The 13,846-nt window shown below is 44.7% G+C and overlaps 2 protein-coding genes across 4 annotated transcripts; one reads left to right on the forward strand and one right to left on the reverse strand.

The window, feature by feature from the left end:
• Positions 1–554: 554 nt before the first annotated feature.
• Positions 555–1,445, reverse strand: LOC143314419 (arylamine N-acetyltransferase 2-like). The gene has a single exon (XM_076721429.1). It carries the CDS (start codon positions 1,443–1,445, stop codon positions 582–584), a length of 864 nt encoding a protein of 287 aa, XP_076577544.1. The 3' UTR covers positions 555–581.
• An 862-nt stretch (positions 1,446–2,307) lies between these two features.
• LOC143339721 (palmitoyltransferase ZDHHC20-B-like) lies at positions 2,308–10,464 on the forward strand. 3 transcript variants are annotated; one of them, XM_076761118.1, is made up of 14 exons: positions 2,308–2,436; positions 3,699–3,725; positions 4,039–4,133; positions 4,240–4,360; positions 4,450–4,519; positions 4,642–4,674; positions 5,123–5,243; positions 5,825–5,860; positions 6,079–6,211; positions 6,344–6,470; positions 6,610–6,699; positions 6,827–6,939; positions 7,219–7,266; positions 7,368–10,464. In XM_076761118.1, exons 1-13 carry the CDS (start codon positions 2,319–2,321, stop codon positions 7,260–7,262), a joined length of 1,128 nt encoding a protein of 375 aa, XP_076617233.1. In that variant the 5' UTR covers positions 2,308–2,318; the 3' UTR covers positions 7,263–7,266; positions 7,368–10,464. The 3 variants fall into 3 exon arrangements, with proteins under 3 accessions (XP_076617233.1, XP_076617235.1, XP_076617234.1); XM_076761120.1 differs by lacking the exon at positions 5,825–5,860; XM_076761119.1 differs by lacking the exon at positions 7,368–10,464 and having other exon boundaries at positions 7,219–7,267.
• Positions 10,465–13,846: the final 3,382 nt, after the last annotated feature.

A 13,846-nucleotide genomic window follows, 5' to 3' on the forward strand; every position in this document is an offset into this window, starting at 1 on the left:
GTTTTTCTTTGTCTGTGGTCTTTAGATGAGCAGATTCCTTTATCTGTGGTAGGAATTCACTGGTCCAGTTTTTGTCAGTTCTGATCTCATACCTGAATTTGGGAACTTGGAGAAAACAGAACCTTCAAAATAAACAGGAATCAAAATTGCTTTTAATAACAATCGTAAACTTTATTTGCAGAGCACCTTTCATGCAGGAATTGTAGCTCAAAGTGCTTTACATGAAAGAGATCACATGCACCAAGTTACATTTTATCACATTTTATGAGTTCTTCAATAGAATTAAACAGAGAATTGAATACACGATGCAGCTACTTGCATCAATATCGGACCGATAACAGTATCAGACTGATGCATCCCTTTAAAGTGTAGGTGTAGGTGTCATTCAAAGATGAGCATTGTCTCGGAGCCACACTCCACACAGCAGTTCTTCATTCAAATCTGAGTCAAAAATTACTTTAAAGTCTTGTTTTCTGAATGAATTAATTAAAGACTGTTTGAAGTCTTTGAACTTTGAAGAAGATTGATGAATTTTTCACATCATTTTGCCCGTGGAGATGTTTAGATATGTGGAAGCAGGATCAATACATGACTGGCGGAGGTGTGATCGCCTCATCCTTTGGTATGAGAGGAGCATTTAGTACAATTCCAAATTGCTCTGCCAGAATACCCGGTATCTCCTCATCTTTGAGTTCCCTGGTTGTGCTTTGCAGCACTCCCCCTGTTTCCTCTGACGGAAACGTGACGCTGGTCAGTCTGCGGCCAATGTAGGTGAGCCTTCCGCCTGGTTTTAAAGCCATGCAGAAGGACTTGCAGAATAAGAGGGAGGATGGAGAGCTCTGATGGTACTGGCACATCTCAGCGAAGTCCTCCAAACACCGAGGTTCAAGGGTGAACTTGTAGATCTCTATCCAGTCTCCATCCGGCCCTCGATTCTCCTCCCGCTGCCACTCCAGAAACACCATCCCCGTGTCCTCTCTGATGCGGTACACCCGGTGGCCCTGCTCCTGGGGGGCGCTGGTCTCCAGTGAAAGGGGGGTGCTGAATCCCACAGCTCCGACCCCGACGTCGCACAGCCAGCGCTGCCCATCGAGGTTCACCAAGATGATCACGTGGTCAAAAGGTGGCCCGTACCGGCCGGTGAGCTTAGTCTTTACCTGGCCCGACAGCAGGGTTACCTGGAAGCCCAGTTTCTCGAGCAGCCACGAGAAGAGGCCGTTGTTCTCAAAGCAGAAGCCTCCTCGGCGATGGTTGACGATCTTGTCGTAGAGGAGAGGAAGGTCCAGCTCGACACGCCCGCCGCTGTGCACCGTCAGGTTTTCAAACGGCACCGACCGCAGGTGACAGATGTGAACCGACCGCAGCGCGTCCAGGCTGGCCTCGGCTGGGCCCGCAAATCCAATGCGAGACAAGTATTTCTCCAAGTCCATCTCTACTTGAGTCATTTTGGCAGTTTCTGTGAGAAATCTCCTCTTAAACTTTTAGCCTCAACTTCAACTGAATTAACGCCCCCATGTGACTTTATACCCAAGTTCATTGTCCAGATGAAATCACGGTTCCTGTGTTTCGGTTTGATTTTCTCTCTGCAACTTCCTGAACTTTGATTTCTCCTGAGAGCAAATTCAGCTCCCTGCGACATATCAAGAATCCAGGTTTTAACAAGTTTAATGAGTATATAAAGAGATTTTTGTGAATTCGTCTAGGATAACCTCGTTAAAGAGCAGTTGTGAAATCGACGTTTTCCCAGTTATTGATTGACCGTATCCAGACCACTTTTTGTCAGAAACTTTATTGATCAAAAAAAAAATTCCCATTTCCATTTCTCATTTTTCATGAATGTTAAATAGGGCACAACGAAATCATATGACCAGAAACATAAACTGAGAAGGACGAAAACTGAGCAAAATAAAACACAGAATACAAAATAATACAGTGATTTTTTTTTTTTAATTGTGTGTGTATACTGTATTTCATTTTGTGTCATTTTGTGGAGTTTATCAAATATCAAATATGTAAAGTCATGGAGGTTTTCTCTCATTAAATAAAATGAATGCATTTTTCCCTAATAATTTGAAAACTTCACCTCAAATCTGACCCAAAATTTTGCAGTAACAAAAACATTCACCAGACATAATTTATGCGGGTTCATTACCTGTATTTTTTACGGTAAAAGGAGTGTCTATACGTTAATAAACTGGCTTTATTTTAATCCATATCTTTAATTAATTCCCCCAAATATTTTCACACCTCCTCCGGTCTCCCTCCGCTCCAGTGACGTCACACACCGACACTCCCTTTCCCCCAGTAGAGGGAGAAAGATGGCGCCCACACACGTACTGAGATGCTGTCAACGGGGTTTAGCATGGATACCTGTGATTTTTATCGCCCTGGTCGTCTGCTGGTCGTATTACGCCTACGTGGTGGAGCTGTGTATATGTAAGTATCCGTCCTGCCGCAGTCTGCTGCCTCTTTAAAGCCTCGAACCGCCGCTGTTTTCACTCCGCTGTCCACACAAACACACCGCCGCTGCTGGCCAGCAGGAAGTAAATGGACTGCAGCTCAACAATGGGGCTGGCAAGCCCGTCCAAATCTAGATACAGCTAATTATATGTTAGCTGCCAGCGCTTTGGGCTGCCATGATCTGACGGCGAATTGGTTTTGGACAGAGAAAAACTTTGACCGTGCTGGTGATTTTGCTGCCCGTCTGTGCTGTTAGCTGTCGAGCTGAATGGGGTCTGCGCGGAGGATTAAAACGCGAACTAAACGCCGTTTGGCTGGCAGAGCACATGAATACTTTCCCTCAAGCTAGACTGTCGGTAATTAGCTTGGCTCGGGTAGTTCGTTGTATGAAAATGAGAGGAATTGTTGCTAGCATTGTAGCTTAACCGAGGGAGAAAATGGTCTGCTGAATTGTGAATGACCAAAGTTTTCCTATCACAGATACCACCACGCCAGGTCTGATGTCAGGGTCTACTTTGATGTACTATAATTAAGGGATATCAAATGTGCACCTCCACACACACACACACACACACACACACACACACAGATTTGGTGTCAGGCAATCCTGTCCTAAAACACTAGATTAGTATTTCCCAGCCATTGTTTGACTTGTGTTTCCATTAAATGAGGCAATGTCTGAGTGTGATCCCCGTGATACCGATCATATGCTTTTACTGTGCTGATGAGCTCTGAGCACTGATTTTCACTTCTCAGATTGTTTCATCTGAAGGATTTTCAGGCCTGACAGTATCCAGGTGGAGCTCGTCCATTTCTGAATCACAGATGTTCAAATACCCATTTTTCTGAGCACTTTAAAGGACCTTTCCTCTCCCAAAAACCTGAGACTGAAAGTTCTTGAACCAGGAAACAGTAGTCTAGAAAAACAGTCTCCTCACAAGGTGTACGAGAAGGGATGGGATCAAAACTGGGAAACTACTGGGCAAACTCCATCTGCAGCGCACGCTTGTGTCACATGACTGAAAACCTCAGGGCAGCCGCTGAATGGACCCTGTGGTTAGATTATGTCGGCTGGAGAAAGTGTGCACACAGAAACGTGGTCTTGTGCAGCGGAAATTTGTACCACTCGACCAGATTTAACCCGAATGCTAAACCCAGATCTGTATTCACTGTGTGTAACTGTATAGATGTGAGCATCTTCCTTATCATAACATTTTCTCCTGTTTTTCCTCCCACAGTCACCATCCCAAGTATAGGAGAGCAGAGTAAGTGTCTTTGAGGAATCAAAAGAAGCTTTATTTCACACTTTGTGAATGGGCGTTTACAGAACTGGGCCAGTTTGCTGTCCGGTGAATTATGCTCTGTACACTTAGCTAAAATAAAAGGGCTGGCTCAGAAAACACGCTGCCTCAAAGTGCTGAGGTCGGTCTGCCTGAAGCAGGGAAGCTCCTCATTCAGCATTAGCTTTCCTCTCTGCTTGATTTAATATGTAGATGCTTCAGTGTTTCCACATTTCTCAAGTGACAGCAGCAGTTCCTTGTATCAGCTTTTTAATGGTGCTTCATGTTTTCCCTCCAGTTGTCTACCTGATCTTCTTCCACCTCTCCTTCATCATGTTCGTATGGTCTTACTGGAAGACCATCTTCACCAAGCCGGCCAACCCCTCCAAAGAGGTACAGTAACCTGATTCTCCAAAGCAAGCCCACTCTGCACGTCTGCAACCTGCCGTTGATAGGAAGTCAAATTGATTGACGCTGTAAAATCTTTTTTTCCTTCCAGTTCTGCCTGCCCAAGGCTGAGAAGGAGCGCTACGAGAAGGAGGAGAGGCCGGAGTCCCAGCAAGAGATCCTGTGGAGAGCCGCCGCCAGTCTGCCTCTGTACACCCGCACAGGAGCCGGAGGTACGTCTAACGTGTGCGAGTGTGTCTGTTACCGCCCCTGTGCTGGAGCTGTCCAGTGACGACATGTCTGTTGTGTTGACTCCATGCAGCGATCCGTTACTGTGACCGCTGTCAAGTTATCAAGCCAGACCGGTGTCATCACTGCTCCGCGTGTGACATGTAAGAAAACCAAATTTATCCTCGAACCTTCGCTCGCTCTCACGCTTTAAAACGATATCGACCTTTTCTCACACTTTCATAATCTCTCCATTTTTTTTCTATCCTCTTGCTGTGTGTGGCAGGTGTGTGCTGAAGATGGACCACCATTGTCCCTGGTATGTAAGAAGAGAAACACTGTGCAACCTGCTTTTTCTCCTCTGAGTTAAGCCGGCTCACACCTCATGCAAGGCATGCAGGCATATTTGCAGCAGGTCCATCAGCTGCTCCTAGAGACAGAAATCTGATAGTCAGCAGTTCCTCATGCTGTAAATAATAACAACCAAGAACAAACTGATTTCTGATCTCATTCAGCTATTGTCATCTTTTCTCACCTGTGGAAGACCTCATTGTTCATGTTACAAATACTTGAACTAGACTTGTTGTAACTCCAGCATGACGTTGCCAAAACTGTTCCAAAACAGCTTAATTATCCGCATGGATCTGGTTCTCATGCCCTGTAACCACAACACAAAGCCTCTCTCTTCTTAAAGTTCACACTGATAAGATTTCTTCTCGGAGGAAGTGATGTCAAACCTGACCTTTCTGTGTTTGTGCCTTTTCCAGGGTGAACAACTGCGTAGGATTCTCCAACTACAAGTTTTTCATCCTCTTCCTGGCCTACTCGCTGGTGTACTGTTTGTTCATTGCAGCCACCGTGCTGCAATATTTCATAAAGTTCTGGACAGTGAGTAACGATGCGCAGACGCGCTCACACTCAGCATGCAGTGAACGTTGCAGGGGATGCAGAGTCGGCTGAGCATCCTCTGAGTCGGTTGTGCATGGTGCTGCCTTCTCCTGCGCTGAGCTGTGCTGCCCCTCTGTTTTCTCTGTCCTCCCTCACCCTTCACCCTCCGACCTCTCCCTCTGTTTCCCCCTCTGTTATCCCCAGTCCTCACACACTGGGTCATTGTTCTCATCATCTCTCCCTTTTTCTTTCTCCCCTCCACTATCAGAACCATCAGTCACACCACTCATGCGGTCGCAAAACACCTCCTCCATTTCTTTTTTTTTTTTTCTTTTTTTTTTTTTCTGTTTCGTAGCCGTTCCGCTTCGATTTCCTCTCATCTCTCTCTCTTTCATCCCTTTGTTCGCTCCATTCTGGGCACACTTTGTACATTCACCCACTCGCTTTCTTTCATTTTTTTCCCCCTCTTTCACCCAACTTGGCCTTGACTTGGTTTGCCTGCTGATTCCTAAGTGCTTCCTCCCCTCCCACCTGTTCTCTCCTGGTGTTGCTAACCAGTCTTGTTTCTGTTTGTACTAAAGCTTTGCCGGAGGAAATCGGCAGAGAACTGCCCAAAGGTAACCCAGCTGTCCTCCAAAGCGTTTAGTGTTGCTCTGCCTCACCACCGTTGTCTCGGTTTTTGTGGTAATGTGCTTACAGTGACGTGGTTCACGTGACCCTCTTTCTCTGTTACTCTCCTTTTTCATGTTCTCCCTCTTCTTTCTCTTTCTCTCCATAAATAACGTGAATTTGTCATTGACTCCTCCTCCTCCTCTGCTCCCCTCTCTTCCCCCAGAATGAGCTGCCAGACACTCACGCCAAATTCCACGTTTTGTTCCTTTTTTTTGTGGCGGCCATGTTCTGCATCAGTATTCTGTCCCTCTTCAGCTACCACCTGTGGCTTGTAGGGAAGAACAGGTCCACTATAGGTAACAGACACTGAAATCAACAGAGGTTTCAGCAGTATTGTAGATGTACATTTGTCATGCTGGTTGTTTCACGGCGTCTGTGTTTGTCTTCTCTGTCCACTCCTGTCCCTCCATGTTGCTCCGTCTCCACAGAGGCGTTCAGAGCACCAGTCTTTCGGACAGGTTCCGATAAGAACGGCTTCTCTCTGGGTTTCCGGAAGAATATCGCTCAGGTCTTTGGAGACCAGAAGAAGTACTGGCTGCTGCCCGTCTTCACCAGGTAAAGGAAGCGAATCCTTTATGGATGCAGAGTAATATCTGCCACAGGTGTTTTCATGCAAAAGAATGAGTTGAAAATGGTGGCTTTCCTGCTTTTAAATGCATCTGATCCTGAGTTTCTCTGTCCTTGTTTACCACAGTCAGGGAGATGGTCTGACGTTCCCGACACGGCTGGTCAGTGCCGATGTAGAGCAGGCCACAGTGACCCTGCAACCAGAGCCCAGTAAAAGGTGATAAATCTTTAGGCAGTAAAAGATATGTTATTTGACACGAGGCTCTGAAAAGGATTTATGTTTTGGAGAGGGGTTTTGGATGCGCTGATCATTTTGTTGTTTTATGTGTTGGGCATGCTTCCAGTACTGCTGATGTTCCCGCGAGCCCCCTCAGCGAGTCACAGAACCGCCTCCTGAACAACGACCAGCATGCCAACAACATCGGAGACCATCTGGCTAATGACACCCTCAAATCAGGTGAGCTCACAGACAGAATTAATACAAACCACCCAGTCCCCCAGTCACACCTGGTATTAAAATGTGATCTGTATCCCAACACGTCGTCCAGATAAGGAAAAACACATTAATGCAAGGTGATTGAATGTCATCAGATCTGCCTCACCACACCTGGAGGTCGTCTGGATGTTCGACTCTTAGGCGCTGGTTTCACAACGTGCAGATATTTGTGTTTAGCAAACATAAAACATAACTCGTAGAGGTGAACAAGACGCGCCCTGTTTCTGTTTGTCTTCACAGCTGATAGTGAAACCATTACAATCTCCATGGAGAGCGAGTCCTAGCCAGGTGAGTACGAGTGAAGCGGCCTGTGTTTGGGTGCTGCTCTGCACAGTTTTTACAACAGTAATGTAGCTAATCATCCTTGTTTTGTTTCCTCTCTGCCGCAGGAAAAACTCCTCAGTCATCTAATACGATGCCTTAAGCAACGCAACAGTTTGTCACCGTGGCAACAGTCTCCCAGCGCAGCCTCACCCCCACAGACCCCGTCAGAGTAACTATGGAAATGCATTTCTTTGGCCCATCGCAGTGCATTAATGCATTTATGGCATTTTTCCGCATGCAGTGCAAATCTCACCCCCCCACGGGACATGTGATGGTTGGTTCCCTCTCTCTCACACACACACACACACACACACACACACACACACACACACACACACGCTAACAGTCACACATGCAAGTCTATACATATTTGCTTGTGTTGTTTAGTTTTTTCCACATCTTGAGCATTTGACGATGAGAAAAATGAAGAATCCTGGAGGGGGTATGAGCTACTTTTGATGTTTAAAATTTTTGTGCCAAAAGCTTCCCGGTCACACCAGGACTCATTTTCTGGGCGCAAAGCTGCAGTGAAGAGCTTATTTTGAACATTTCTCTATCTCATGTTTTTAGAAAGGCAGTACTTCTGGCAGAGATGGATCGGTTTACCCGCGTGACCTTTTCTTTTTAACTCTCGTAATGTTGGAGCGCATCTGTGGTCCGCACCTTTTCAGATGGATGTTTCCCACCAGAACCCGGACTATCTTACAGAGGACTCTACAGCACGGTTCAGTGGACTGAACCAGTGCAACACAGGGAAGACTGTAGCTGGGTTTTGGATGGCGTTTTGGATATCAGAGCACAAGATGGCACATTTGCACTTTGTAGATTATCAATGTCCATCGAACAGCGTGCTGCTTTTTTTTATCATCTCCAAAAAGCATCCCGGGTATAACGGATGTTGAATGATCATGTGATTTATGGCGTATTGTTGGCGTGTGTGAATGTGTTTAACAGTTGAAGTGGCAGTCTTTTCATTTTTTTCTTTTTTTTTTTTTTAAGAACTAACAGGAACTAAAAGAATCAGCTTTATGTGTTTTTGTGGCCAACTCGTGTTAAAAGATGCTGCTTTTAAATGGACAGTTTGACCCGGGAGATATATTTCACACAGTGCAATGTGCGTCGTCCGTCACTACCTGTTCTCTTCGAGTCAGTTAATTATGTCACATGCCGATCAGTGATTTTTCTACAGCTTCAACCTTTACTAAGACACTGACACTCATTGCCAAATAAGGGCTCTGACCTCTGAACCTGAAGTGTTTACAGCATCCTAGCTTTACCCTCACTGGCCAATGTCATCATAACCAAATTCTTTCTACCAATCGTAGTGGCGCAATATTTTATGCAAGGCTCATCTGTCCCTCCTGCCTGTAGTGGGCCGTGATGTCCTTGCAATACCAGTGCTGGCCGGCAGGTGGCGACAGTGCTCCTGCTATCTGCCCTCATTCAGATGGAGATTTTTCTCAACTTTATCGCCGTGTGGCTCAGGGCTCAGTTCACTTTCAGTCTAATTTGCAGGTGCAGCTTTCTTCAGATTTAAATCTTGTTATAAGACGGCATTAATATGCATTCTTTTCCTGTGATAACATCAGTGTTTAATTTGAAATGAAAGTGGATTGAACCCATCAGATCTACTGTAAAATAGAGGCGTCGACGACTTTGTCTACTCAGTCTGTGCTGCAGGAGTCAGCTCAGCGTTGTGACCTTGAACAAAGGAGCCTCAGCTTGGCTCAATCTTAACACTGGCTCGTATCAGGGTTGAACATCTGGTGACTCAGAGGGTCTAACAAAATCTGTAAAGGAAGATAGAATGGGTTTTCATGACTCATGCATATCACAACATGTGTTTAAGAATGGACTACTTCAGTATTACCAAATAACAGTTGTTCGGGACTGAGTTACATCCTTTTCCAAGGAATTTTGTCACTTATGCAACTTTCCGATTCACACTGGAGGGAGACCCTGCAAATCCCTGATGTCTGTCATCGCTCTACCTGATCACATCCCCGACTATTGCTGGACGAGCCTTTGACTTACTAGATCCCACCAGACTCCGCTGATGTAAAAGTTTACAGCTGTTTCTATCGTGTAGAGTGAGTTAGTGGTGTTGTACGGTGTGTTTTCTTGGTAATCGTTGTCACAGTTGTGCTGAATGTGCCCCCCCAGGACGGGACAGCGAGGGCATCTGATCAAACGATGGAGCATTAAAAACAGGCCGCTCTTCAAACTTTATGTTTACGTTTTATCTTTACAAACAGCTGATTGGAGGATATGGCATGGATTGTGCTCACGGTGGCTCAGTCTCAGAATCACACTGTGGTTTGATCTCACTTTAGCTGATTCAACTTACTGTCATGATCCAGGCCAAGGTTGTGCGCCGATCATGTGTGGATCTTTTTCTAAACCTCACACTTAAACGTTTAGTTAATAAAAAAAGACAAAAAAAATGAGCCCGGCTCGTTCCACTCGTCACCAACGGCCACTGATTCTGAAACATCGGACCTGTCGTCTTGCTGTTTTACAAATTGCCTATATTCTCTCTGCAGGCTGTTTGGCCTCGAGACTAAAGTGCGCGTGTGTGTTTTGTAATGCTTAATTGAGTGTTCTTTTGTAATATTGTCGTCTTGGGAGAAACGCTTCTGTGCAGCCATGAGATTTTTACATGTGTGTGTACATACATAACATCTGACTAATGCTCAAAAGCATGGCGCCTAACTTCTGTAAAAATGTGTTCAACCGTTCCGACGGGGAATATGGTGTTAAAACAGGCATCGGGGTTTTTCAACTATCGCCAGGTGCGTCATGTTTTGAATTAGCTTTACTCCGGTTTGTCTCCACTTTCTAAATGAAGCCATAAAAACTCCTGTGAAAACGGAGGAAGGATCTAAAAAAAAATTCTTTTCTAGACTAAAACATTTTACGTCTGTATTCACACTACAGATGCAGCCTATCATAACTTGCTTATTGCGACATTTTGGTTTCTTTTTGTTACAATGTCCTATTTTACAATGTGTGTACATATATATATATATTGATAATGTATGAAGAGGACTACATATATATTTTTCTTGTCTGATTAATTTTACTGTTCCTATTTTGTGAATGATGTACATGCCTCCACACAATTAACGTGAAAATAACATTAAATGTTTTTTTTAAACCTCCAGTCTTATTTGACTCTTGTCTTTTTTTAATCATTATTATTTTGATTCTAGATATTTATTTAAAGGAGTACTTCACCATTTTAGCACTGCGCTACTGTGACATTGACAGGCTCACAATGGGCAACAAAAAGAACAAAAAAAAAAGGCTCAAAACCTTGTTCAAACCTAGTCCCCACATTACCCACAATGCACCGCCACCAGGAGTGGTAAATATAGCCTGGAGCTGTTAGCCTGAAGCAGAGCAGGAGCAGGCTGCAGAGGTCTGGTTAACAGCTTTATTCACTCACACCGCAGGAGTCCACAACACGTGTGAACAGGCTTCAGTGTGTAAAATCAAAGCAGCCTAATAAAAGAAGAGATTTAGAAGAAAAGTGTTGAGCAGATGTGTTTTTTCGCAATGTGGCTTCAACCTGAACTTGCATTGACGCTTAGAGGGGAATAAGAAAAGGGCTGTTTTGCACAGTGTCCATTGTGTGCACTCCGAATCTGCGAGCGTTAAATTCCTGGAGTGAAACACGGCTTGTTTGTTAAGTTACATGCAAGTTGCACAAAAATGCAAATCCAGCACGCAGGCCGGCGGGTGATAGATGTGTTTAGCTTCGTGCTGTCAGAGGAAGACGGTGATTTGGGAGAGTAAACACTGCTTTGACTTATGTCTTTAAAAAAAAGTACTTTCTAATGAGCCCTGACATAGAACAAAAATAGACAAATGACATCACACTCAGAGTCTTTGAAGGCACTCAACAACCTCTGTGCGCTGAGATTCAGATGAACCTTTACCTCTGCTATCTGTCTAACACCCAGGCCCTTGACTTCTACTGTTAAAGACTGCTGTTGGCTGCTCAGCTCATCCTCTCAAGTCCCTTTTTTATTCTCCCCTACAGCAGCGTCCAACATGGCTTTTTGTTAATCATAATTCCAGCATATGGGGACAGAACACACCCTGGGTGTATCACATCTGCTCTGCAGATCTGTGCAGCACAGTGGCCAAGGTGATAACAGCATGACTTGGCTTATAATATGTGATGTAAATGCCAAGTCATAGTAAAACACCACTGTATTTGATGCAATGGACTTACCGTACTGGGTGTGCGCCCGTGCACATGTGACCAATAATGACCGAAGGTAATGACCTCAGTGTCACTTTCTGAAGGAGGGTAAACAGTGACTTGTCAGAAACCAAACAAGTCTAACGTCCGCGAGGCCAAAGCAGCGGCAGTTTCACTCCAGACCTTTGGATGGTTTAGCCATTAAACGGCAAACAGCCATTAAACAGTAATTTTTAGACAATAACATCAGCATCTACAAACATCAGTTTCCCTTGGCGGGAAGTCAGAGTGTAAAAACTGGGAGAAGGTGGCTTTTTTTTTTTTTTTTTTTTTTTTTTTGGAGATGTGCATCTAAATGAACTTCAGTCTGAATGTCTGTTTTACAGCTGTGAACCAGAGAGCCCTCATGTCCAAATCAGATCAACATGATTGTTCTCACATCCTCCCTTTCCAAGAACATTTCCCAGGATGACATCACCTTCACAGCCCGTCTCCTTTTAAACGAGACACTCAAATGTACGAATTTAACCTGAAAGAAGAAATAAAGATTCATGTTCAGGTGGAATCTTCCTGTGAAGGTCCTCTTAATGAAGCTCCGTACACATCTCTATCAATTTCATAAACTCAGGCCAGTCGGGACAAATCCTTTCTGATGAATCTCGAACAGAAGTACAAGCGAAGGTGTGCCTTGACACACACAGCCAGAACCAACAGGTATAAAGCTGCTCGGATGATTCAGCGGCCATATAAGGTGAAACGCAGATGCATCATGATGTGCATTTTGTAACAAAGGTGAGCACGTCGATGAGTACAGCTTCACATCAACACTGAGTGACACATGTTTGTACTTTGCATCCGTCTTACATGCGACACTGTGCCGAGGAGGATGAGCATGACGTTACTGGATCCCCTGTTTTTATGCCCCTCAGTCATGATCACTCCTCAAATGTGTCTGCACATGTAGCTCAAGGATAAAGAGATCTGATCTCTGAGCAAAGGAAAAACAAATTCCCTCAAGTTGTTTTAACGTCTGCAAGCCAAGTTTGCCTGAACCGACAGGCAGATATGGCGAACAATAAAACCGGGATGTGAGGTTAATGAGGCCAGAGGTGATGTTTTTCTGCAAAGTTCTTGTGAGAGGTAACAACCGGGATGCTGGAAATATCTGATTGTCTGATGTGACAATAGCCTGTCCACAGGCTCCAGTGTTAAGAAATGCCCCCTCCCATATCACACGCTCACAAATGCTGTAAACTTCCCCCTCCTGCCTCCAAAGCCCCCATTATACTGCAGTTTTCCCCATAACTTGTACGAAATATTCCCAATTAACCAGGAATCCCCGTTTGAGAAGGGAAAGTTTCCTCTCTAATGTGATCAACACAAGTCCCTCATGGTGGAGTGTCATGAGCGTCCTTCAGCCATTAGAAAGGTTGAGACATTTCCCAGGAACTGAAAGGGTTCTTTGGAAAACAATGAGCCAGACACAAAGCATTTCTAAGAGATAAGATTCTCCATGTGCGAACAAGGACTTGAGAGCTCAACACTCAGGATACCAAAAGATGGCGCCCACCCCGGCCACAGTGATACCACCAAGCAGCTTCTCTCCTCGGGCTGCTCCTCGCTCCACCACAACAACAGTTTAGATTTATGACTCGCCATTTATTCATCCATTTATTTATGTTTGTTTTGCAAGTAGCACAAAGAGACTACAGCCAGCATTTGGTTACACAACCTTGTGCTGCAGAATGATAAACGAACCCTGTACCTTGAGACTCAGTGAAGTGGTGCTAATTACCACAAACTAACCACACACTGTTCAAAGGGTGTAGACTCTCTAAACCGTAGGCTGCACCACACATTACCGGAACACAACAAAGAGCTTCTGCCAATAATCGATAAAAGCTTCCTTTTTGCTTGCACAAATCACACATTGTTGCAGTTGCTCATCACCTTTTGGCTCCATTAAATGTTATAAAAACCGAGGAGATCATGCATTCAAAACTTCACGTCAGTATAAAAGTATTATCAGAAAAATGTAACCAGAGTAAAAGTAGAAGTATTGTTTGTCTGATGGAGCAGCATCAGTGTTCCATCATTACATTTCTGGACCATTGTTATTAGTACAGGACTTGAGTTGATGTGAGAAGACTTCATGCCTGCCTCGTTATTCTCCTGTCTTTAATTCCATACAGACCTGATACTGGCAGACTGGCATGACACAGAGCGCGTTTTTGCGTCATGTACCCAGGATGTGGTGATTTGGCTGACGACTCTCTGTCCTATGACAGCAGGAAAGAGGCGGGTCCACCGACTGCAACAAGTGTTTCGGGGTGC

The sequence above is a fragment of the Chaetodon auriga genome, chromosome 21, assembly GCF_051107435.1.
Source record: "Chaetodon auriga isolate fChaAug3 chromosome 21, fChaAug3.hap1, whole genome shotgun sequence".
NCBI classification, from domain to species: Eukaryota; Metazoa; Chordata; class Actinopteri; order Chaetodontiformes; family Chaetodontidae; genus Chaetodon; species Chaetodon auriga.